General features: G+C 35.2%; 2 protein-coding genes across 4 annotated transcripts in view; one reads left to right on the top strand and one right to left on the bottom strand.

The window, feature by feature from the left end:
• Positions 1-601: 601 nt before the first annotated feature.
• Positions 602-21,107, bottom strand: RMND5A (required for meiotic nuclear division 5 homolog A). The gene is made up of 9 exons (XM_014065704.2): positions 20,791-21,107; positions 18,766-18,908; positions 16,116-16,250; positions 15,898-15,998; positions 12,671-12,837; positions 11,464-11,629; positions 8,719-8,821; positions 6,595-6,749; positions 602-4,861 (listed from the first exon to the last, which is right to left on the bottom strand). The coding sequence occupies exons 1-9, from the start codon at positions 20,930-20,932 to the stop codon at positions 4,798-4,800; spliced, it is 1,176 nt and encodes a 391-aa protein (XP_013921179.1). The 5' UTR covers positions 20,933-21,107; the 3' UTR covers positions 602-4,797.
• A 3,059-nt stretch (positions 21,108-24,166) lies between these two features.
• The window catches only part of LOC106543052 (charged multivesicular body protein 3), a 47,907-nt gene continuing 46,044 nt past the window's right edge, over positions 24,167-26,029 (top strand). The window contains exons 1-2 of one of the 3 annotated variants that reach the window (XM_014065703.2): positions 24,167-24,345; positions 24,903-25,175. In XM_014065703.2, coding sequence (XP_013921178.1) covers positions 24,950-25,175 — 226 coding nt within the window. In that variant the 5' untranslated portion in view covers positions 24,167-24,345; positions 24,903-24,949. Of the gene's footprint in view, positions 24,346-24,485; positions 24,617-24,902; positions 25,176-26,029 lie in introns of those variants that run through there. The other 2 variants (XM_087713322.1, XM_087713319.1) reach the window with 2 other exon arrangements.

Raw genomic sequence — 26,029 nt, 5'->3', positions numbered from 1 at the left:
AATCTTTTAATAGTAATGTATTCAAACATCTTTTTAAAAAAAGAGTAATAATGATGTTACTGGAGCATGATTGCCTATTATAATAAAACTGCTATTTCATTTTTCTATCTAAATAAAAATCAAGATAATAAAAAAGTAAGGCAGGAACAAAGGTGTTGTGCATTCCTACTGTGAAGCAATTATATCACCTTAAATTACCAATTTAAATTCCAACACATATGGCTGTAGGACTTTACGAGATATAGACGTAGCTAGAAAAATTGTCTAACAGAGGATTTAACATTTGATTAAAATTTCTAGCCATGACTATCTGATACATAGTTAAACTAAAAACACATTAAAATAAGCTAAGTAAAACATTCCAATGGTTCTTAGTAGGACAATAGTCATTACTATGAATTCCATACAGTTATTAAAGTGTTTACTTTCCCATACTTTAAAAAGCCCTTACACCCTTATAGGAAAAGGTGATCCTTCCAGGAGTTCCTATTCCTACCAAAATCACTCACAAGATTTATAGCCAACTTACAAAGACACAAAATATGTTCTAATTAATTAGAAAATAAACATTTAAGTCACTTAAACTGAAAGGTAAGGAAGAAACAAAGGTAGCTGAATTATGTGTTTAAATCCAAGAAATCAATATAGATTGAGCTCAGTTATCTTGTTTGTCGCCAAGTAACAAATACGTGGCAGGGGAAAAGTTCTTAGAAACGGCAATAATCATAGAGGCTACCCATCTTTTTTACTTTCTTTTGTACTTCTTTGTTGTTATGGTTGGTATTGCTAATTCTGTAAATGAGAAATTCTGTATGTGGAAGGCTTTGAAATGATAATTTCTTTAGCATAACATGAAGTTCCAAATTATAGAGGGGGAAGATTGCTGTGGTTATAGTCTCCATCACAAATGGCTCTCTCTTCCATTTTTTGGGAATGGCATCCATTTTCCTCCACAGTGCTACAGAACATTATTTTCTTGTATGCAAGAAATGTTGCAAGAGGAAAAACATAACATTCCTGCTATTTGTACAAATAGGTCTATATATGAAAAAAGCTTTTAAAATAGTAGTTGAATATTCATTCCTACATATGATATGAAAAATTATTTTGGAAATCAAGTGAAAAACCTGTTCAGTAGTGTAAGTTTTTTTTAAAATGTTGTTAAATACTATTTTAAAATTAACATTATGCAATGTTGGTATTATAAAAGTATATTTTATTAATCTTAATATTAGTACACTATGCCATTCCATGAACAATAGAATCAAAAAGTCAAATCACTAATTAAAAAACAATGGAATGAAAAAAAATTCTGCAAGGATTTACCAAATGTGCATTGAGCTCTTACAGATTTGCTTGATTGACAAGAGCTCATTTGTCACTGCCACTGCAACCCTGCAGTGATTACTCCAACATATTTATTGTAATCTACTAACCCCCGCCCCCCCCAAAAGAAATAAAACCCCAGAACCGCAAGGAAAATGAAGGATATACATTATTGGATGAGAATATAGTTTAAATCAATGTTTCTCAACCTTGAACAGTTTAAGATACGTGAACTTCAATTCCCAGAACTCCCCAGTCAGCATACAAAATCCACACATCTTAAAGTTGGCAAGGTTGCAAAACACTGATTTATATAATACTCTCAAAAAGTGAAAATAGCAAAGTAATTCCCGATTAAACAGTGTGGAAGAAACCTATGAAAGTAGGTACATGTTTAATAAAAAAACAAAAACGAATCTGATATTTGTATGCTCAATTACCCGAAAGAACAAGCCAGAAATGAAAAGCAGGCACACGCACACAGAAGCAAGGTATCATGCCAATTTTCATATTGAAAGCTCATTTTGCTAATCAACTTTAATAGTTCACATGAAATTATTTGATACCTAAAATATAAGGACTGTAAGGACTTTCCAAGTCAAGATGCTATCAGTTCCAAGCACCTACTGTTGTTTTCATAGAAATTTTATTGAGGCAATAAATCAAGCAAAATACATTTAGCAAACATTTTATACTCATTACAGTAACCATATAACATAATACATTATTTGTCAGCATAATAAGCCCAGTAGAGCTCTACCTATTGACTATCCCCATTCATGGATTCAAATGTGCATTGTATCTTTTTTTTATCAGTAGAAAGCTATCAAAACAGCCTCAGCTCATATGTACTGCAAAGAGAATAAATGTATTTGCAATATGATAACCTAGCACAGTGTTTCTCAACCTCAACAATGTTAAGATGTATGGATATCAACTACTAGAATTCACCATACTAGCTATAGAATTCTGGAAGTTGAAGTCCTCACAACTTGTTGAGGTTGAGAAATACTGATCTAGCACACAACTTACAAACATGTTATAACCATGAAACATGTTTGTATGCATTGTTTTTATTGTCACTCCCCAGAGTGACAGTAGTTTCTTCACATGTCAATCATATCAGTGATGGTCTCAAGGGCAAAATGGGCTGTGTCATTTGGAAATGTTTGCAAAAAATAAGCTATATCTGTTTATAGTGTACTGTTTTCAAGAAAAACAAAAGCAAAGGATTTTCAAACTGTAAGATTAGTAAAAAAGGCTCAAAAATAATTCATACATAATCATGAATTCTAAAAAAGTGTAGAACATCATAGTTCATATTTACCATGCCATTCCACCATACAACTGATGGAGTATAACTCCAATCCTGGATTTAAAAATAGTGCAGCCATCCCTCCCAGAATGAAACGGCTAGGAACTAATACATTCCCTAGTGATCTGAAGAAAGATAAACTCCACTTTTGTTTTGGAGTCCACTAAAATTTTATCAGTCCTTATATTTTGGTATGAAGATATCAATCCTTATGTATAAGATAGGCAAACTAGCATAGTTTCTTGGATTAAAAAAGAAAACAGTTTTCTATCAAACATTTACAAAACCCCAAAACTTATGATAGCCCACACATGAAATTATTTATATGTCTGCAAAATATCCTTACAATATAAATGTTCCCCTTGAACACAGTTGTGTATTATACTGTTACATTTTCAAGATTTTCTTACGTCACTGAGTAGAAGAATATATTTGACTCACATATGTGCAGTTCCCTTATTATGATAAAAACAACTTCACTGAGATTTGAACCTGAACAGAAAACACTTTTTTACTTGTTTCTCATTATCTTTATTAAATTTCTATAGAAGCACGTTATAGAAGTAACTCAGAGAATACAGTGTACAGTTTTACTTCTTTTTTTCTATTTGAACAATAGTGTCAGGTTGCATTGGTATATTCTTTGGGATTATGACAAATTATCAGAACATGTAAAACTTTTATGAACATTTTTGTGTAATGCGCTGGGCCAGTAGATTTAATTATTTTAGTGTCCAGCCACAGAAAAATGGAATCTTGGTAGCAATAAATATCAAATAGCTCCTCTGCTTTATTGTAGGACAATGCAATGAATGCACATATGACATTTGCTATAATGCGCATCAAATTTATAAGTATATATTCACTTTGGATATTATTTATAGTACAAATGCATAATCCTTTACCTATCCTAGCTTTTCCCAGAGAATCCAGGCCACTGTAAATTGGCAAAACTTTGGATATAAGAATCTACTAATGTTTCTTCTTCCTATGATACTCAAGATTCTCCAGGTACAGAGAATGGTGATCAAATCCAGTTTAAAGTTTCTAATCTAGATATTTGCTTTGTCACCAGTATAATAAATTTAAGAATAAAATGATATTATCATGATATTAAAGGGGACATGGTCACTGGCACAACGCTCTTAACAACAGAAGATATATTTATTTCTATTAAGATGGAGGTCCAAACTTGGGATAAAAAGACTAGTGAAACATCTTCTATTCCTCTTCTTAACAATGAATATTAGCAACAGTGTATTTGGTTCTGATAACTTTATAAATAATGTAACAATCATGTCTAGTAAACTGTACAGCAACAAGACACTGATCTTGAAATCAAACTTTAAATTACAGTATAACTAAAAAAAAAAAAAACCCTGAAGAACAAGTATTAGCTGGAAAAACTTTCCATTCTAGAGCTCTGTGGTATTGAATACTCTCAGATACCCAAAGAACTCTTGGTTATGAAAACCACTGAAACGAATTCATAAGTGTAGGAAACCTTATTCGCTTGCTATTTTTCTAAATCAGAAATGATTGGAAATCTGTTATCCTTATGTGAATATTATGCAATTTATACATAATCACATTTAGGAAGAACTCAGGTGGAATTTAAAAGCTGGAAAAAAATGTTCCAACAGGAAGAAAAAAACTCTCTGAAAATGTCAGAGTTCTGATTTGGAAAAATAATAAGAGAAATACAAGTATATCCACTATTCAATTTTTAATTTTTTTTCCTGAAATCCTCTCTTAATTATTTACATGCTAATGAAAAAAAAATCCTTCACATTCTTTATGGTGACAATAATCAATCAGAATGATAACAGCAGGACAAATATTAGAATTATATGGTGACTGGTATCTACTTTATAAAGCAAAGTCACCATAGAATTAAGTACAAAAAAATCTGCATTGAATGACTGCTGGTGTAGTATCTTGATCAGCTATGATGACCAAGATTACAGTAAAAGCCCTATAACAGATATTACGTCTGGAGCTTTTCCAATCTGTACATCTGCAATAAATGTTGGCAACAATTTCTGGAGCATCAGACTCATATAAAACACAAGAATTCTCCTTTGTATGTACAGCATAAAATGGAACATTTGCCTGTTTTAGTTTTCCAGATCACACACATATCATAATTTGTGTCCTCAGAAGAATATCTGTTTGGCATCCCCAGGACTCTGCTCCATAGGACAATAAGGACATTTTAATCTAAGAATAAAGAAAATATTAAAGTTAGCCAAAATAATGCCATGTAAATAGCCACACTTGAAGATAACACATTTATATAACTAATACTTGACATTTCTTATCTCACTTCAATATTTGGTTTGTGATTCAACAATATTGAAACAAAAAGTCAAAGAACAACTAGAGACCAAGATTTACAATATAAAATCAGGGTTAAAACTGAGAAAGAAGAAAACCATCATATACAACTTCTACCATGTCTATTTAATAGATTTTAAGTAGATCTCTTAAGTAGATGGAAAACCTATACCCAAACCAATAATTAGATAGAATGAAGAATTTAGGATTGCTGTAAAAATGACAAAATGAGACTTTGAGAAGTATACAGAGACATCTGCTGGCCAAAAAGCAGCACTAAAATCTTGATTAGAATCAACTGTCAGGATCATGTGACACCTATTGGTACAACAGCTTCACTTAATACATTTTCTGGACCATTTCAAATACAAGCTATCATCTTTAGCACATTCTAAAACAGTTTTAAACTTTGGGCTCCTGATTTTTTTGAAGGGAAGTGTTATTCTTCCTTTAAATCAGTTTCATGATATACTAGTCTTTACTATTGTAAGTAATGAAAGTAAGCCATTCTCCTCTATGAAAACAATTATGCCCTAGAAATTATCAAAGTAATTTTAAAAATGATTTTGCTTTCATTTTCTGCTGCAGTGATGAGAAAGCCATTTAACTGATTATGTGAAAAAAGGATGTGGAAGTGAGATTTTTATATTGGGTTGCCTTAAGAGCTTATAAAAATAATGTGCCCTGTTATTTTATATATCTATCCTAAACCATTCCAGACTTATCAGTCAATATAGATCAGGGGTGTTAAACTTATGCCTTGGGGCCAGATGTATCACACGCTGGCCATGTCTACCCCCGGTTTAGTGAAAGGGGGAAAAGTTATGTAACATCATGAGTTTGACACCTGGGATATAGATAATACCAGGCGCAATGGACAAATGATATGATTCCTTAAAGGGAAATATACTTTTTCAAAAATCTCAACTTAAAAAAAAAGAACACTCCAGCTACCTTCTCTGTACTACAATATAAAGAAAATGTGACTAAAAAAAGAAACAGGAATCCAAAACAGAAGAACCTCCATTTCTCTCTTCATTTACCACAGTTGCTATTCTATCCTTGTCATTAATATTGCCAATCCAACTATTTAGTAAAGAATATCTAGATGGCTGAATCCCTTTAAGTACAATGGATTTTATTTACTGCTTCGTTGCACTCTTAAGAATGTGCTGCAAGCAACTCCACTTCTGGTTAGAAGCCAATGTTTGCTTTGTGTCAAAAATTCTCCCTACATTTAAGGACAGAAATCATAATTTACTTGAACACTTTGTACTCTATTTCATGTCACTTGGAACATCATTTCCAACTAGGAATCTTTTAGATATTGAAATGTTAGCTGTACAATATAAGAGCTGTATCATATCAGATGCTATACAGTATTTTTTGGTGTATAAGATGCACCAGACTACAAGACACACCAGAGGCAAATTGAAGAGGCAAATTAAAATAAAAAAGTTTTTGCACTTTGTAGACCTCCCAAAAGTGGCCCATTTTTTGTGAAAACAGGTCCATTTGTCTTCTTACCAATATTTGTTATAATTCACACTCATTTCCAAATAGATATTAAATTAAAAATTAATTCAATTTTTTCTGTGAATTGAATGTTGACTTACTTGCTACCATTAAACATTTTATTCAGAGCATCTCTTGATATAATATGACCACAAACTAGCTTCATGGGTGGGTTGTTATCTGTTGTTTGTTGACGAAGGATGGGGCAGGCAAATATTGAATGATACCAGCACTTTTTGCCAAGGTCCACTTCAATCTGTACAAAACAAAGATGCAATCACTAACTGTTTCAGATCAATGATTTATATAATATTACCCCAGGCATATTGATTGGAAAGCATCATAATTGATTGGAAAGGATCATAATTGACTGGAAATGCTTCAACTGCTTTCCACTTCCCACAGGTGTTTCAAGCAATTTATAGGAAAGTTAAAAGGCCTCATGATGATTGATATGTATAACATCTCTTGTTTTCTCCTTGCCACAAAATGGCATTTTCCAAGTAACGTAAAATAAGGATAAATGTATAACTGCTTGAAAAAAGGCAATGACTGTATTAGTTGTCTCTTCACGAGATTAATATAAGGAAAGACACTTTGACTTTCTGTCACCTCACTTAACCCAATACCTCAATAGATGACAATGGCTGTAAACAGAGACTACTATGCTATACCTTAATTGAGCAGTGGAAGCAACTGCACATATCTACTTGGTTTACCTGGATTCCTCTTTTCGTCTTTCCTCTATTATTTAAAATCATCAAAAATGTGAACTATTGTTTACAATTTAGGATGAGCCAATTCCACCAGAAGTCTGATATACTCTTGTTTGAACACATGCACTTTTGAGTCAGACTTGATTCTTGATGACTACATGAGTAAGTGCAAACCTTTTTTATTGGCAACATTTTTGGGACATGTTTGCCATTTCCTTCTTCTCACTTGAGAGAAAGTGATAGGTTCAAAGTCACCTAACTGGTTTCATATCTAATGTAGGAATAGAACTCATAGTCTACTTGTTCCAGCCTGATGTCTTTAACTATACACTAAACTGGCATTCCTAAGACTTATTAATAGTGCTAAATAATAAAACAAAATCTAGATAAAACACTAATAAAACAAATACTTTCATTTATTTTAATATCCATAAAATAAATATCAAACATTTCTGGGCTATAAAACATGTAATTCTTTTTCACTTAACTTCTTTAAATAATTTACAAATAAATCTAAAATAACTTATTAAGATGCCTTTTGAACAAGGTGTTCCAGCAATATGGATCTTCCTATTAAATGACTAACATCTGCAATCTTCTCCCATGTGTGTTATTATAAAGATAATTGTACTGTAGAAAGTTTGCACACACCCCTTCTAGAAGAATGACATATTTTGAAAAATATTTAAAAAGACAGAATATTATATTTCCCCTAAAAGAGAAATGGAAATCTTAAGGGAGACAAAAACTCAGTCCCAGTTCCCTGCCCCCAGCAGATATTTGGTGCTCATTAAGAAGGACTGTGCCAACCTATCTACAAAACAAAAGACCTTCAGATTTAGGATGATGGGATTAGCCCTCACTCAAGAGCCAAACCAGAACAAAGCCATTAAGACACAATAGAAATTGCCCACAGAACACAAGCTTCTTCATTACATCATCAACCTCCAAGTTTCAACCAAACTTAGACACCCTCAGCTGTGACCCCTGCATAGGCCCATAGGAGTCTGACAGCAACCAATAGAATACATGCTCTTGCCACAGGAACAAGGAAGCTCAAGTTCAAAGCTCAGAGAGGGTATAAATAACCCCACTGTCCATTCCATATGGTCAACTGCATCAGGACCATGTGCGTGATGGTTCTGCTTCATTAAACTATCTTTCCAATCAGCCTCCATGTTTCCAGTGTCTTTCTCCCCACTTGGAACTGAACCAGATGGACATTTCTTCCAACAGTGCCAATATGTTATCACTATCATCAAATAACTACAGATGTTGCTTGCCTGTAAATTAAATTGATCACATTACATAATGAAAATAAAATAAAACATTCATTATTCTAAAAGTGTATTTTGCTAAAATATCTTGGTTTGGGGGCATTCTTAAGAGAAATAAAATTAAAGTTACAATGTGATTTGTGCAAAGCTCTAATCCAAATATTTACATGATAGTAATAACTCCCATTTCAGGTTAAAAAAAATATCTATTTAGATACAAAAAATTACTCACTGGTAATTCATCTTTCTGATTCCAAACACCAGTGCACTGTCTTTGTTCTATCACAGCTTTTATATTAATTAGAGCTGGCAATGCTACACAACCTGCTGAAAAGCTGAAGAAAGCAAAATATTTAAGTTTAATACCGCTAAATTTCCCTTAAAAAGTACATTTAATAAAACATGTATTTACCCAAAAGAAAGATTCTCTTCTCCCCATGTCACACCATCCCTCCATTATTAGCCATCAATTGGGTGTTACCTTACATTTGTTGAGAAAGATACTGACACAATGAATGGAAGAATAAATTATGCAGACATTAGTGTTAAAAATTTGAATGAGTTTGCGAATAAGCTGAAGATAAGCAGTTGCTTGAAAGGGGTAGTTTGCAAAATGAATGTAATTATTTTACAACATGCATTTTTGTTTTATTTTTCTTTCTTTTCTGTACAGGTACTTCTTTCCTTTACTTCAGTTCCATTCAGTTTGCCTGCCCTCCTTTTCCTTCTCCTATTAGGGCAACTATATTTTGCTCTTATCTCTTTTCCAAACTTTTTTTTTATTTCTATAAAAGAAGGGAAGGGAATCTGTGCTTATGTATTTATGAGTACAATGTGAAAAATAGTCTTGTGTGAGAGGCGATTGTTGGTATAAAATGGTTGTGGTCCAATGGATTTTGGTGTATCTTCATATATAGGCAAGTAATTTTAATTCTATTATTGTTGTTTTATTATCATCATTATCTGGCCCCTTCCTTGCTTCAGGAGTGTGACTACTGATAAGTATTAAAATAAATATATGATATGCATGCATTTATTGCCTGGGGGGGAAGATAATCTTCAAGCTTATTTTCATGTGGCTCAGGCAAGTCTGACTTAATAACAATAGAATAGAATCATTTAGCAGTACACCGTTATTTGTACAGGTAGTCCTCAACATATGACCACAATTGAGCCCAAAATTTATGTTGTTAAATAAAAAAATTGTTAAGTGAGTTTTGCCCCATTTTACAACTTTTCTTGCCACATTTATTAAGTTAAACAACTGCAGTTGTTGAATTAGTAACATGATCGTTAAGTGAAACTGGTTTTCCCATTGACTTTCCTTATCAGAAGGTCGCAAAAAGGGATCACATGACTTCGGGACACTGCAACCATAAAAAATATGAGTCAGTTGTCGAACATCCAAATCAGAGGTGGTATTCAGCAGGTTCTGACCAGTTCTGGAGAACCAGTAGTGGAAATTTTGAGTAGTTTGGAGAACCGGTAAATACCACCTCTGACTGGCCCCACCTCCATCTATTCTCTGCCTCCTGAGTCCCAGGTGATCGGGAAGGAATGGGGATTTTGCAGTAACCTTCCCCTGCCACACCCACCATGCCACACCCACCAAGCCATGCCCACAAAACCGGTAGTAAATTTTTTTGAATCCCACCGCTGATCCAAATGTGAAATCACAGGACCATGGGGATGCTACAATGGTCATAAGTGTGAAAAATAGTCATAACTAACTTTTTTCAGTGCCATTGTAACTTTGATCAGTCACTAAACAAACTATTGCAAGTTGAAGACTACCTGTACTTTTTTTTCCAATGTTTTTTCTCTTTTTCAGTGAGAATAATCCTACATTCGCAATAAACTTCTTTGTGAGTAAGTATGATAATATATTCTAAATTATATTAAGAATGTTATCAGCATTGCCAAATAACATAAGAACCTTACTATAACAAAGGTTTTTTTTCAGATACCAATTTAAAACAGAATGAAAATAATATCATGCATTCATCATGCTATTGTTTGGGTATAAAGTTACCATTGTAGAACAACAATACTCAAATGTAATGCAAAATCAACTTTACTTTAAAAGCAGAATGCATTTTATGGAAATAGATTTGGAAAATGTACAAATAGGTAGTCTAAATACTATACAACTTCATTTTCATGACTGGCCAAAATTAAGTCAAAACAGAAAATAAAATAGCAAAGTATAACTTAGAATACAGCCTAAGACATAATCATAACTTTCTCACATTGTGAAACTTGCTTAAGGCACATCATACCACCATTCTCTAAGACAGGATAGAAGGGTATCAAAACAACACTTGATGGCAACAGTACCCAACTCCTCGACTCTTTCAGTTTCACAAAATACAGTCTGTTTATGAAACCTCACAAATCCAAGCAAAAGATGTTTTTTTCCAGACAGTTTCTGGAACAAACGGCTTGAAACTATTTCAAACCATAAACAGCTCTCTGAAGCAGCAGGCAGAAAAGTAACCACTTGATTAAAATTGATTTTAAAAATACATACATCAACTGATTTCACAATTTTTGATCAACCTAGCATTTACCCGTTAAAAAGCAACATATTCCCTATTGTTAGAAATGGCAGAGTTAATTAGAATCAAATAAACCTTGAAGGATTGTCATACTCAGCATCCACATAGCATGACATGTTTTCTCAGATTCTGTCAAAAATACAATTGTTTACTAACTTTAATTCTGATATGGAATTATTTGTACTTGAATATGAGGTTAATATTACCTTTTATTCAATTTAGAAAGGGTTCAAAATAGGTTTTTTTAGTTAGGACTTTAAGATTTTTATACTGTTTATGCTAATTTTTAGTAGAGGGTTGGATTTTATTTTTGGTAATATATTATAGAATTTATATAGAATATATATATAGAATTTTGTTAAAAAGAGAAACAAGTAGATAATTCAACCTGAAAATGGATGTAACATGAAAAGCCATACCTAACGCTAAGAGGTGATTCAATTGAGAGTCCCAATAATGCACAAGCATCCCTTGTAAAAATGTCACAGATGTCTGCCCATTGATTTGCATCTAGTAAATGGACATATGGAGAATTTTCAATTCCTTGCCTCAGGTATACAAGACTTCCCATCAAAATTTGAATATCTGCAAAAGGTTAACAAAATGTAATTTAATTATTTTATAGCAGACACATACAATTATATAGTCTTTATTCTAAAAACTTTAATATATATTGAACACGTAAAAATTGATAATTCACTAGCAATATCTCATTATTTGACTCTTTCAATTATTGATAATGATTTTTTTGGATGTGTATTCTTTTTAATTTGCACTCAAAATTCTTAAGTTATTTTTTAAATCTCCCCCACATGGCACTTTAGAAAGAAAAAACAGAAGTGTTCTTTTATGTAGCTTAATTTTTATAATTACAATCAAAATTTGTAGCTTTAGAATTCTCTACATAGCCCAAATGTTATTGGACTCTGTTTTCTCTTTTACCTATTGGGCAGACAATTAGAACATTTCAAGAAGCTCTATTATTTTTTAGCATTATTATTTTTCAGTTCTGATGCACAATCTGAAAGTGAACAAGTGCAACAAAATTTCTAAACACAGGGTCTGGGCTATTCAAAAACATCGGGAACAGAAGTTTTTAGTTACATAAAAAGCAATCACTTTAAAAATAAGCAGTTCTATTTAGTGATGTACATGAACAGTTGTTTAATTCTTAAATGAACCTAAGTGATTCACAATGTAGTTTTGCATTTATTTAATCAAGAGTAGTCCCTCTTTTTGCTCGAAAAGAAAATATTTTCAAGAATGGGCAGGAATCAAAAAAATAGTATTATAAGGCAGTGAGAAAAGATTTATTAAAAAAAGAAAATGAATGGGCCATTAAACCACCACTGTTTGAACCTTTGGTTGGCTAAACCAGCTCTCAGACTCAGGAACAAAAAAAGTATCCTTGCAAGAAAGCATTCTAAAAAAAGTTTTCATAATTAGATGTGTTCTGTCTCTAAAGTTTTATACAAAAGCACTAACATTTGTCAATAAATTAAAAAATTAAAAAACCTGCAAGAAAACTATTTAGGGCAGTAAAATATTTGCAGAGAATTCAATATATGCAGCTTTTAACTTGAAATAATGTTTGGTACCTAGCATATAGTATTTCATATTGCTTACCTTTCTGGTGATTGAGAGCAAATGGTTGAAAGTTTTTTGCATACTGCAATGCTTCTCTCTGATTTGCAGTTCCACCCATTAATAAACTAATAAAATATAATCTATGCAGCTTAAACTCTAAGGAACTATTCTGTGTCATAAGCATTTCTCTGTTTGAAACAGCCCACCTAAGAAATAATGGGATAATTAATTTTAAGAAAAGAAAAAACAGGAAAATTAGTAATTAGGATAATGGTTTACCTATTTTACATTTGCCTGAGGTCACTAAAAACTAAAATAAAGTTATTTACTATGTTTCTTATATCACTAGTATACCTCCAGCAAGCAGTAAGCAATACTGCTTTCTACAAATGTAGGTATCTTGGATTTAGACTGTAAAATGAAATTTCAAGTTAATGTCCAATATTTTGCAATGCAGCTTGCAATTCAAAAAGCATTTCATAGAAACTGATTAACAGTTTCCGATAGCTGCCATCCAGTTAGAGCCAGGTCAGAATTCCAGAGAAATTTCTCTGTTTTGTAAAAAAAACCTACTTACAGTTCTGTGCCAAATATGAATGGTCTCTAGGGAACTGGATAGAGGTATTTTATTAACAGCAAGAAGCTGACATTTCCCCCACTGGGTCATAATGTGCCAAGCTGACCTCCACATGAGCAAGGAGTTGACAAATACTTTCTAAACAAATAGCTGTTTTATCTGCAAGGTTGTTAAAAGACCTTTTATCACTTTCATTTATTAATATGCATTAACAAATTATTAGTATCTTGGCTCAGATAATGTATAAAAAGTAAACATTAAGCTTCTACAGCAGACTTCCAAAAAACACTCTGTTATTTGGAGCAATGCTTAAACGCAGGAGTCTTGCAGGACTGGTTCCAAGACAGAGTTGTAATGGTAATCATTATCAATTTCAGAGGCCTTCATTTCTATTAATCTGTTGTCCTATAATCTCATTACAACCTTGTTCATCAATTCCAAAACTGTAATTAAAAGAAAAATCAGTTGTGGTTTGATACATCTCAGATTAAATGAAAGTTGCTGAAGTTCTACTGGATATCTTCTCACAGGAGTCCTGAGGATATCAAAACAAAAGTTTCTTTTCCACGCATATTGAAACCCTCTCTCTGGGAAAGTCTGGAGAATGCATTAAAAACAAGTTTGGAGATCAGGGAAATGCTTCATCTTGTCCCTATGGAAGAATTGTACTAGCAATTCAGAAGCAGAGTAACTAGTGCAACTCTTTCTCCAAGGCTGAGAGGAACATGAATTTCTCTGCCCATACCATTTATTTATTTATCTATTTATTTATTTGTTTGTTTGTTTGTTTCTAAGCAGCATTTGCACAATTCTTGCCATTCCAGAGCAGAAGAGTTGATTTAGTGTAGTAGAACTTAAGAAATCCTTGGAATTCTTAAAGTTAGTAAGGAGCCTTGTAAAAAACTGAGAGTAGCATAGAATTCTGGAGGAATACAAGTTGCAAGGCTCCAAATGTATTTTAATAATATCAAATAAAGAGAGAAGGAAGCTGGATAATTCTCATGTTTTCCTAATCATTTGCTCCTGTGTGATTTTTTTTCTACTCTCTCAGGCACATGAAATATAAGGGAGATGCTAAATAATTACTACATCATAAGGAATGTTAGAATGTTTTCTTAGAAAATAGTTATTTGTGAAGTAATGGCATTTATAGGTATTGTATTTTTCGGTGTATAAGACGCACCTTTCCCCCCCAAAAAAGAGGCTGAAAATCTGGGTGCATTTTATACACTGAATACAGCATTTTTTGCCTCCCAAAACCCTGCCCCATCACCAAAATGGCCGTGCAGGGCTTTTAGAAGTTTTCAGAGAGCTCCTGGAGGTGGGGGAAGGCAGAAATGAGTGAAAAATGGCCATTTTTCATTCATTTTTTCCCGCCAGCCCCCAGTAGTACTCTATAAGCCTCCTAAAGGCTATGCATGCAATTTTGTTTGATAAAAAATGGGCCCATTTTCGTGAAAAACTGACCTCTTTTTGCTCATTGGGGGGGCAGACCCCCAGGAGCACTCTGCATGCCCCCTAAAGGCTATTCATGCTTTTTTTAAAGGGGGGGCGTTTTTGCAAAAAACATTTTTGTGAGGTCTGCAGAATACAAAAAAGTGACATGGCCGTTTTTCAGAGTTTTGTCCTTTCAGCATCCCCGTGATCATGTGATCAAAATTCAGATGCTTGGCAATTGGTTCATATTTATGGCCGTTGCTGTGTCCCAAGATAATATGATCCTCTTTTGTGATCTTCTGACATGCAAAATCAATGAGGAAGTCAGATCCACCTAACCACCAGGTTATTAACTTATTAACTGCAATGATTCACTTAACAACCGAGGCACTAAAAATCATAAAATGGGGCAAAATTCACTTAACAAATGTCTCACTTAACAACAGAAATTTTAGGCTCAATTGTGGTCATACATCAAGGACTACTTGTACTGCCAAAGCAGACAAAAATTTGAAAAACAGAAAAATACAAAAATACTTATTTTTTCTTTCTGTATATATCTGCTTATTATATCCCACAATACAAAAAGTAATTTGGAATTCACAACTTAGGGAACAATATGAAAAGTAATAACTCTGCAGTAAAGAGTAGCCTAATATCAGGCTTCCATGGGGACCAACTTTTTTTAGAAATTTAAGAACAGATGTAACAGGTGGTCCTTAACCAAAGATGGTAATTGAACCTAGAATTTTCATTGCTAAGCAATATATCAAGTGGCTGCTTGCTCATTAACCTGGCAATCCTGACAGTTCCCCTTGCTGTTGTTAAGCAAGGATTGTGGGTCACTAAGCATGGACCTCCTCATAATTTCCTGCTGGCTTCCAACAAGCAAACTCAATGGGAAAACCATATATGGCACTCAGAATACCAAAAGAGCACAACCTTGAAGGGCATGCTATCGTTTTATCTTTAGTTAGTCAGTTCTCAATTGCAGGGCTCAGCTTAATATTGCATGAGTATACTGTACTATTTGGCTGATACTGATTGCTTACTCAGAAAATGCCATATTCTATGGAAGAAAGACAGTTCCTGCTATTATTGGAATTATCCAATCTCTATCTTTCAGTTGAGGCAGGATATATAAAATTTTGTACACATTTATTTAGTTCTAAACCCAAACATACACAAATTTATTAAAGGAAAATATTCTTAGATTTTAGCTAAAGACTTTTCAAACAGCTGAATAACTCACTCCAGTGCAGGTCTCAAAACTCTAACTTTAAGTGCTTCCAATATTCGGTTCAGCTCCACAAATGGTTGCTTTTGACTTTGGTCTATAGAAAGTCCAGACTCCTGGAAAAAAAAGTTATAGTCCATATCTATTAGTTATCAGAGTATTTTTCACATTAATATCATCTATGATTATTAAATAAATATATTATTTTGCCTCCACATTCTGGCTGCAATTACCTGACAAAGCTCCTCAGCTACGTCTAACATTCCTTGCCGGAAAAAGTGTTCAACCATAACTTCATTCAGAATCCTCTGGCTATCAGCCTGCCAACATCCATCTATTCCAACACTGCTAATGTCAGAGTCAAAATTCTGTGAATTAAAAAATGACAATTAAGTCTAGAAGAAACATTTTTTTCTGATTTTATTCAGATGCTAATATTCAAACTATCCAACTTTCAAACTATTTCATCCGTTACCCAACTACTGTATCTCCTATATTCAAACCATATTTTAAAACTGCAGATAGACAGAAGAGACTCCAAACTCATTTTCCCCATCCCCACAAATATAGGAGTTGAAGAATTCCTATATTCACATTTAATTTATGTAAGGCATTGTGGAAGAGTTCGAACTGAAGCAGGAGATACTAGTTTTCATCACAGGACATAGTTGAACTTGCTTACAAATATTGTCTCCTATATAAAAATGCTTTTTGGATCATTGTACTTTTTTTACTTAATCTTGTAAGACAATATATTACTGCTATTTATCTCACAGCATGTGTCTTGTGATCTGGTTATAGAATTTGGTAGAAAGAATTTCTACCACTTCTTTGACTTGGTCAGATCACAAATGAGATTATACTATTCAATTGGTGTGTCCCCAGCATATTATGGATCCAATAGTTTCCGAGATGAGTTGAGTAGTTTTACAAATATTTAGTAGGCAAACTCATCAAAATAAATCCTAGTTGATCATAGGAAATGCAAGGTAATCTGGGCACTTGATGAAATCACTCCCAAACAGCCCTTGATAACAGCTGCTGGCAGTAAGAGAGGCAAAATGCTGTTAGCTATTGCTTACTGTATTATATTACTGTATTGCTTATGCTCCATTGTGAGATTGAACCAACATGGAGAGCACCAGCCCAGCTACTGCATTCATATTCAAATATCACACTGAGACAAATAATCATTTGCGATGATGGGTATGAATAATAGTAGATCTGTGCATAATCTCCCCTCTTCAATTTTTCAGTTGAAATTAGTTAAAATTTGTTACATTCTGACAATATTAAATAAAACAGGAACAAAACTAAAGCATTTGAAGATTTGGAATGGGGGCAGAGGTTATGTGAGCTGTGGCTGACATGGTATTTTTAATATTCTTATTAGTTTCAATCAAACCCTAAAATATAACAATTAAATTATTGGCGGGAAAATTGATATCCACAGAACTTTACAAAAAAGTGCCTGACCATTAATTCACTACACTACAACCAAAGCAAGCTGTTGAAAGGATAACATTGCCATACATCAAAAACATTTCAGAAACAATCAACATGGCATCAACTACATGGCATCAACTGTACACACAAACCAACTAAAGCAATTTAAAACATTTTAAGTAAACTAAAAGACCTAGTAGCACCACACAAAAAAAAAACCAGGAATCATTTATACAGAGTTGTCAAACTCATGGCATCACATTGTCATCATGAAATGTATTGTGACTTTTTTTGCTTCGTTAAGCCAACCATGGGCATAGCCAGCACGTGATGCATCCGGGCCGCAGGGTTGACATCCCTGATTTATAGCATACAGAAGGACTGCAAGAGCACCATATAGAACAAACAAGCAGAAGACTAGCATCCGTGAACATCAACTAGCAATCAGAAAATATGATGAAAACTCCTCAATTGCATAATACATGAGCAGACTTCCACTATGGTTTCATTTGGAAAACTGAGCATCCAAGACCAAACTAAGTTCAAAAATGTTAGCAAATTCCTAGAAGCCTGGCATTCAGACCAATCGGCCATCAACAGGCATAGAGAGATAAACATCTACATACCATTCAAAAGGGACAATCGAAAAGCTAAAAGACCAAAACTCCTCCTTGCCAGTAGTCAATACTCAAAAAAGCAAAGATGAACCCCAAGCTTAATACTAGACCAACAATCAAGTAATGAAAGAATTACCAAATAAAGACAGTAACAATAAACAAAGCCTAATCCAGGAACCACAAAGAACATTCCCATCAACACTAACAGGCAAGTCACTACAATATAAACCCAGAGCAAACCCCGCTCACATTAGCACTGATGATATCACTTAGTTGGGCAATGAAACATCTGCAATAAAACAATCAAGCTCAGAGATATCAAGGGCCTCACAGTTCAACTAGAGCTACAAATATTCTATGTTCTCCTTCATTGCTTCTCTTATTGAGACATCTGAACCCAGGCCCAGATTTGGCCTACACCCAGATGTTGCTCAAAGACAAAGTACCCCTAGTTACAGCACATATACCTAGGTTTTATGCAGCAACACAGAATATCTGTTGAACTCTGATGGGAGAATATCTTGAAATGCATTTTTCAACTATAATGCATTTAAAGTTTAGATATTACTTAGTAGATATTAATAACCTGATATGTTTATTTGTTGTAATTTTACATAGTCATATTTAATATAATTTTAGTATTCATATTATAATTTATATAGGTTATATTCTGGATCCCACTTATAGATGTTAGGTTGTTTTAAATATATACTTTAACTCCATCTTATTTTTTTTATTTTATTATCTGTACTGGTTTAGGACTGCAATAAATTAAAATTAAAATTGAATTGAAATTGATGCTTAAAATTAATACTAATACCTTATCAATTGCTTTCCCAACACGAGAAACACTACTGTGGATATCCTTATGATCCGAAGCCAATTTTTGAACTGTGTCCTTTATTCGTTTACAACATTGGGTCATAACAAGTGATATTGTACCTGATAGATCTTCATCTGGATCTAAATAGAAGAGAGAAAAATTAAAAATTAATTGCATTAGGAGAACCATCTCAAAAACCCAGAACCATCTCAAAAACCCAGACTTCATATGTTAATTTCAAAGACCTATACAACACAACAATGGATTACAAAATATGAATACAAAGACATTGTATTGCTATAGAAGTATTGTAGTTAGCTTTTGAAGATCAGGTCAAACCTATAATCTGAGATTAATGTATTGCATCTAATACCAGTATATATTAAGTATATTAGCTATTACTACTACAAATTATTTACAAACTATGTTAAGAATCTATTCAACATCTTAATCTTAAGAAACAACAAGCTCATTTAAGCTTATTTTCCTAAATTCACTTTAAATTATTAATCAGAATTATCAACCAGAATGGGGTTCTCTGGATCAATCCTGAAAAGAACTATTCATCTTTTTTCTATTAGAACAGCAGCTAAAGGAACAAAACCATGTTATTTTAGTTTTTTCTATACGTTTTTATAATCAATGCAGAGATTTTTTTTCTAAGAGTTAATCATTTGCAATTTTGGTTTAGGTTGTCAGTTAATTCAATAACCTCAAATATGTAACAGGCGTCTGCCTGTTTTGCCAGAAAGTCTTCAACATTGTATGCCAATGCTTCATATCCACATATACACAAGCTGAGTTTTTGTTTTCTCCATACTGTCTCTTTAAATGGACTAGTGGCCTAAGGAAAAAGCTTTCTTAAAGCTATTCCAAATTTATCCCAATCAATAGTTTTATGGAGTAGACCTGGTAATTTGCAATTAGTTGCTCCTGGACCCAATGCTGCTAGTGAGAAATATAAAATAACCCTGATAGTATGAAGGCCACTCACAATCACACATATTTGAAGGAGTAACAAACTCTATTGTATATTAACAATGTTAAGAATGAATAAATGCTGACCCCACTACCATCTTCCTCATTCTCAAAATGGCCTTTCAGGAAAGTTTGTGTAGGGATGTTGAATTTGTCAAAAGATATATGAATCATATCCTGCCCAATTAATTTTACATCATCAGTCATATGTATTTTGAGAATTTTTCCTGCTTTTTGGGGATGGGGAGAAACTGAAGATACAATTGTATTCTTTTAGTACTGAATGTTTGTAACATATTTCCGATAGTTCTAATTAATGGAAAAGTAAAGGACCAACATTGGGAGGGGCAGACTGCAGTGGACTTGAAAGAGGGATCTTATACAAAATTAAAGCCAATTATAAGGAAATATAACTAAAGCAAGAGGGTTTGTTTTTACAGAAACTTCTAAGAATGAATCTGATCAAACCAAATGAAAAAGAAATGGACAGAATTGTTACACTGAAAGCACAGCAGATCACATGACTAAAAGCAAATTTAAAGGAAGAGATGACACATTCATAAAGCTTGAGAGGATGAGGAAATACAATAATACATACAAGACGACTGGGACAAAACAATTAAAGCAGCCAGAATAGGACTTGTATAGGGATTTGCCATCTTGCCTAATGAACTCTGATCCTATTTGTTTAACAGCAGTCCCAATAAAGGAAAAAATATGAAACATTGGCGATAAGGGTTTTTCTTTCGACCATGAGCTTTTTCAAAGAATACTTCTAATAAGGTATATCCACCACCACCACCCGCCAATATCTTACGAACACTTTATAGACACATTCATTAAAAAGCTGGGATTAGTTACAATTCCCTGCTGAGCACAGGGTCAATGGCAATTCTAGTAGATAACGCCGGTGGTGCGGTTTGTGAAACAGCCGACTTTTTAAGGCAAGCTTCACCGCTGAATTTCTACCCGCACAACTCTCGGGAAGAAAGAGCACTTCGGAACCGCTGGCTCTGAAGAGAAAAGGTGGCGAGCAGCACATACTTTCGCTCTGGAGGATCTCGCGGCGCAGCCCTGCCACGTACTGGATCAGCTCCTCTAAACTCCGCTCGCACAGCTGCCCGTAGCCGGAGAACTTCTGGAGCACCTTCTCTAGCTCGCGCTCCACCGTCACGCATTGGTCCATTGTCTTTCCCTCCGGCACCCGCTTGTCCCCTCGCCAACCAAGCAAGACAGTACGGCTCGGCCAGAGGACGCTCAACGGAGGAGCTCCGCGGAAGAGAACCAAGGAGCGAAGCGAAGCAGGTTGGCGAGTTGTTGTTTTTGCAGGCAGCGCGGAGGACAGCTGAGGTCCACCAGCTAAATACTGGAGATGCGTCACAGGCAGCGCTGTAAACAGCCTAGAGGTCCTTCAAGGGGAACCTGGGAGTTTACGACTAAAAATAGAAAATGATCCGAACAACTCTTCCAACACCCTTGAAGGGGCTGCAAGATGACCGTTGCGGGACCTTTAGATACTCCTTGTGTCCCGCTCAACCCTAAGGCATCTTGCTCATGAGATACTTGGAAAATCTTACAAGAAATACTGCCGTTCTGAATAAATAATAGCTACCAACTAAGTCATACCAGTCCTAAGTAAAATGACGCGTTTTTCCCCCACCGAAAACGTTATTTGATTGTTTAAAATTAAAATTAATTTCAAATTAAGTGAAGGGCTTGTGTCTATCTAGGATGTCGACTCTTATTTTTTCACGCGGCTGTTCCGCATTTAAGGCAGGCAACAGCTTAAACAGCTAAGACTGATCTCGCTCAAGCAGGATTTGAGAGCGCCCGAAGGGCTCTCCGAGACGCGGCTGTTTTCTACAGGATCTCGTGGTTTTGACGGGCTGCTTGTGAAGGGTTTTTCCTCAATGGGGCTCTTTAACGGGAGTTGGATCCGTTTACGAGAGGCCCCTAACAAAACGGAAGCGATTTTTTTAGGTCTTTCTCCCCTCGTTTAAACTTCCGTCGCGAGATGATTAGGTCAGCTTCAGGCTACACGGCGGGATTGTGTTTTTCTTCTGAGCTGTGTATATGAAACCTTCAGTAGTGGATTCGTCGAACTGAGCTATTGGGAGTCCCCTTTTAAAAAAATAAAAATATAATCGATTAGTAGACTGGATTCAGAAAATCATGTTCTTCTCATCCTCTTTGTTGAATTTTTCTTAACTGTATTTAGTTGTGTTATCTTTGCTTTTCCGCCAAGCATTAATGTTTGTAATGGCTGTTATTCACTTTTGTAAAGAAAAAAAATCTTTGACCATACTTTAGTTCAGGCCATATGCTGCAGTTTAACAAAATGAGAAGATACAAGAGTCCTCCCTAGGGACCCTCAAACCAGATAAGCGCATTGAAATAAAATTTGGCCTTTAACCATGTTTTTAACTCCCAGCTGGTCAGGTTTACATGCTGAGTAGTAAACCACCATTTACAAACTAATGGCTGAGTTCGTAGCTACTACTAGTCACATTGCAGTGTGCTTTACTGCAATGTGTGACCTTGGCCTGCAGTATTATTATTTATTAAATTTGTACGTTGCTCAACTGCTAACAGTACCACAACAATCAAATTAATTACTATATAATGGATAGAAGATGGCAAAGCATATCAGAGCAGAGGAAGTATGGGTCAAAGTCCAATGTGGCCTTGGGTGAAGAACCAGGTTTTCATTGCCTTTCTCAATAATAGCAGGTTCAGGTCTTAGAAGGTAATTACTACTATCTAAAAGAGACTCCCCAGATATACAATATTATTTAATAAAATGAACAGGAACACACCATTGCTGAAAAGTTGAAGTGAATGTGCATATATTATGCAATGATTCATTATTCAATCAGAATAGAGCTGAAGGGACCTTGAAGGTCTTCTAGTTCAGTCTCCTATAACATTTCAGACAAGTGACTCTCCAGTTTTTTAAAAACCTCCAGTGATAAAGCACCCACAATTTCAGAAGGCAAGCTGATATATTTATTTGTATCCTGCCTTTTTTATATAAAGCTCATGTCTTACTAGGTTGCTATTAATTTAGGACTACAATTGTTTTTCTAAAGTTTTGTTTACTTCAATGTAAGGACTCATAGAATTGCAACTTTATAGTATGATCTTATCTAAATATCTACTTAGCAGTCTATATTTAGTTAACCGTGTGGGTTGTTAAACAAGGACCTCACATATCACTGACTTTGTGGGAAGCTAGCAGAGAAAATTTTAATCAGTTACATGATCACAGATGTTTCAATTCAGTTCAGTTGCCTATCACCTGGCTTTTCTTTGTAGTAATAGGTGACAATACCTAACATTTTATATATCTTGAAGCTGCATTGGAGCAATGTCCCAGTAAAACACTGAACCAGTTTAAACATAGCACTAATCAAAGAATTAAGGCCTTTCCCTATTTACAACTGGTCAGAGCATAATTCTGCCCTGACAGTGTTTTGTTTGTTTTTTTGCTGTGTGCAAGTGTTGTCTTCATCTTGTATTCACTCCACATGTAAAAAGTCTATACATTGTTCTTAATGTTTTAAAAATTACAATTTTCTGTATTTGATATCATAGAAACATGGGAAAATGTCAAGAGTATGACTCTTGTCAACCACTTCTAAGCTGTGATATGGCTTTATGTGATTGGATTATTTAGAAGGCAGTCATTGAAAAATGTATGCAATATGTATCTGATTACTGGCTTAGGAAGTTGTGAATTCAATTATAGTTTATTTAATAAATCAATGATTAATGCTATGTTTAAAATAGTTCAATGAGATTGTGATATAGAACTTTAATACTGAATTATGTTATACTATAATCTTATCTTGTACAGCATGATTGACTTGCAAGAATATTTATTTAGATTTCGTGGGGGGTTTTTAAAAATATAATACACAGTTCTATATTTCTTCTTAGGAAACATGATTTTAATGTTAGTTAACATTAGCCCCGACATTGTTCTGCAGATTTTCGTTTGAAAATGAACTAGAGCTCGGAATGTAAGCGCATTTAGTAGGTACCATTTCCGACTAAACTGACTTTCGAATAGGGACTGCAGAACCGAAAGAGAAGACCAACTGCTCCATTGGCTCTTTTTGCTCCCGCTGTTTTCTCTACCAGTACAAAAAGTGGGTGGAAAGGAGATAATTGCTTGTCTCTAGCAATCGCCGCGGGCAGATTAAAAAGGAAGAGGCCAGCTTCCTGACCTGCGCTTAAACGCACGGCGGTAAGGCATTTCAACTTGACCGACCAGCAGATTTTCTAGGTAAACAAACCCGCGGGAGCAACGCCCAGGTTAGTCACGGGGGTGAGTGCCGTAGTTGGTCGCCCAGGAAGGAAGAACTGTTCGGCTGGCTTAGATCTCTTCTTCCTTTCCGGCTTTCTGGATCCACATCCCTCCCCTTCCCCCTCCCTTTGCGGCCGTCCGCGGCTGTAGACGTCACTTGTTATGTCTCCTCCGGCTCGGGCTCTGCTCCGCCGCGGGGAGGCGACGACGACGACGGGGCACGCGGAAGCCCAGCCAAGTCACCGCCAGCGGTCCCAGCAGAAGTAGGACCGCCGTCTGCCCGTGAAGGGGTAATAAGCGAGGCGCCTCGCCCTGCCTAGTCCGGCTGCCCTTTTCCTCGGCTCTGCTCCCTACCCCCACCGAGAAGTGCCCCCCATCCCTCTTTCGGGTCTTCTCTTCCCTTTCGAAGGCCCTCCTTCCCCAATAACCCAGTTGACACCTCTAACGCAAAATCACCCCCTTCGCTGCCGCCGTCCAGAATTCCCTCCCCCTTTAAGCGGGCGTCCTTTTTCATCCCTGAAAAGCTTTCCAGCCCTTCTCCTCTTCAAGCACCTTTTCACGGTAAAGTTCTATTGCACCACCACCCGTTTGTATTTCTGCCTTATCATCAGCTGGTCTGAAAGGAGTGGTGACTCCCTGGCTGCCTTAAGCCAGTGCCAGTGTTTCCCCTTAGGTGCCTCCAGACAAGTCTTCTATTCACTATCCATTCGACCAGTTCATATTCTGTTCCAAAGCGGGAGAAAAAGGGAAAGATCCTGACATTAGGGACAAGACCCAAAGTGTTTAGAATGCCTGGCTCTCTTTGCTTCCTATAATCAGGACGTTTCTCTTTCTCTCTCTCTTGTAGGACTGAGGGACTCTCTTCTGAGAGTCGAAAATCCACTCACAAGAAAAATGTGGCTGAAACTGTTTTTCTTGCTTCTTTATTTTTTGGTCTTGTTTATTCTGGCCAGGTTTTTTGAAGCCATTGTGTGGTATGAAACTGGCTTCTTTGCCACCCAGTTGGTGGACCCAGTGGCACTGAGTTTTAAAAAACTGAAGACCATTTTGGAATGCAGGGGACTTGGGTACTCAGGGCTTCTGGAAAAAAAAGATGTCAGAGAGCTGGTTGAGAAATCAGGTAAGGAGAGTATCTTCATGAAGGTTTATCTTTCAATATTGCTGTCCTACTCCCAAACATTTTTTCCTTCATTAAATATATTTGCAGACTTTTATGATGTGACAAGTGCCTTAAGAGAATAGAAGACATTCAATAAAATTAGTAATGGCCTCAGGCTTGAAATGCATTGTCACCCAATAGGAATTATTTAAGTGTATCTCTGAGTGGAAGGGAGAAGCAGGATGGAAAAACATATACTGCCAAAAGTATAAAGGACAAAAATGCTTTCTGAATGTAGGTGAAAATACTCAATAGATACTGCTACAATCCCAAATAAATGCTCAAGTTCTCATTGCAAACAAACTGTTCAAATTTAAGTTAACTGATATTCAGAAATGTGTTTAAATGTATTACTGAGTTCTGTAATTAATTAAATTACATGGCTTTTCTCAAAAAAAAAAAAAAAAACCCAAACTGTTGTAAAGTACAAGTAGTTCTTGACTTACAACAGTGACTGTTCAAAGTCACAGCGACACTGAAAAAAGTTACTTAGGACTGTTTTTCAGTTGTGCCCTTTGCATACATAACATGATTCCCATGGTCATGTGATCAAAATTCAGATGCTTGGCAACTGGTTCATATTTATGATGGTTGCAGTGTCCCAAGGTCGTGTGATCCCATTTTGCAATCTTCTGACAAGCAAAGTAAATGGAGAAACTAGATTCACTTAAGTCACTAACTTATCAATTACAGTGGTTCACTTAACAAGAAAGGTTGTAAAATGGGGCAAAACTCAGTTAACAAATATCTCACTTAACAACAGAAATTTTGGGCTCAATTGTGGTCCTTAAGTTGAGGACTGCCAGTAAACACTT

The sequence above is a fragment of the Thamnophis sirtalis genome, unplaced genomic scaffold (genome assembly GCF_051295495.1).
Source record: "Thamnophis sirtalis isolate CommonGarterSnake01/CBP01778 unplaced genomic scaffold, rThaSir2_p1.2 scaffold_4, whole genome shotgun sequence".
In the NCBI taxonomy this organism is placed as follows: Eukaryota; Metazoa; Chordata; class Lepidosauria; order Squamata; family Natricidae; genus Thamnophis; species Thamnophis sirtalis.
Note: the sequence above shows the minus strand (reverse complement) of the source record. Positions and strands in the feature narration are given on the sequence as shown.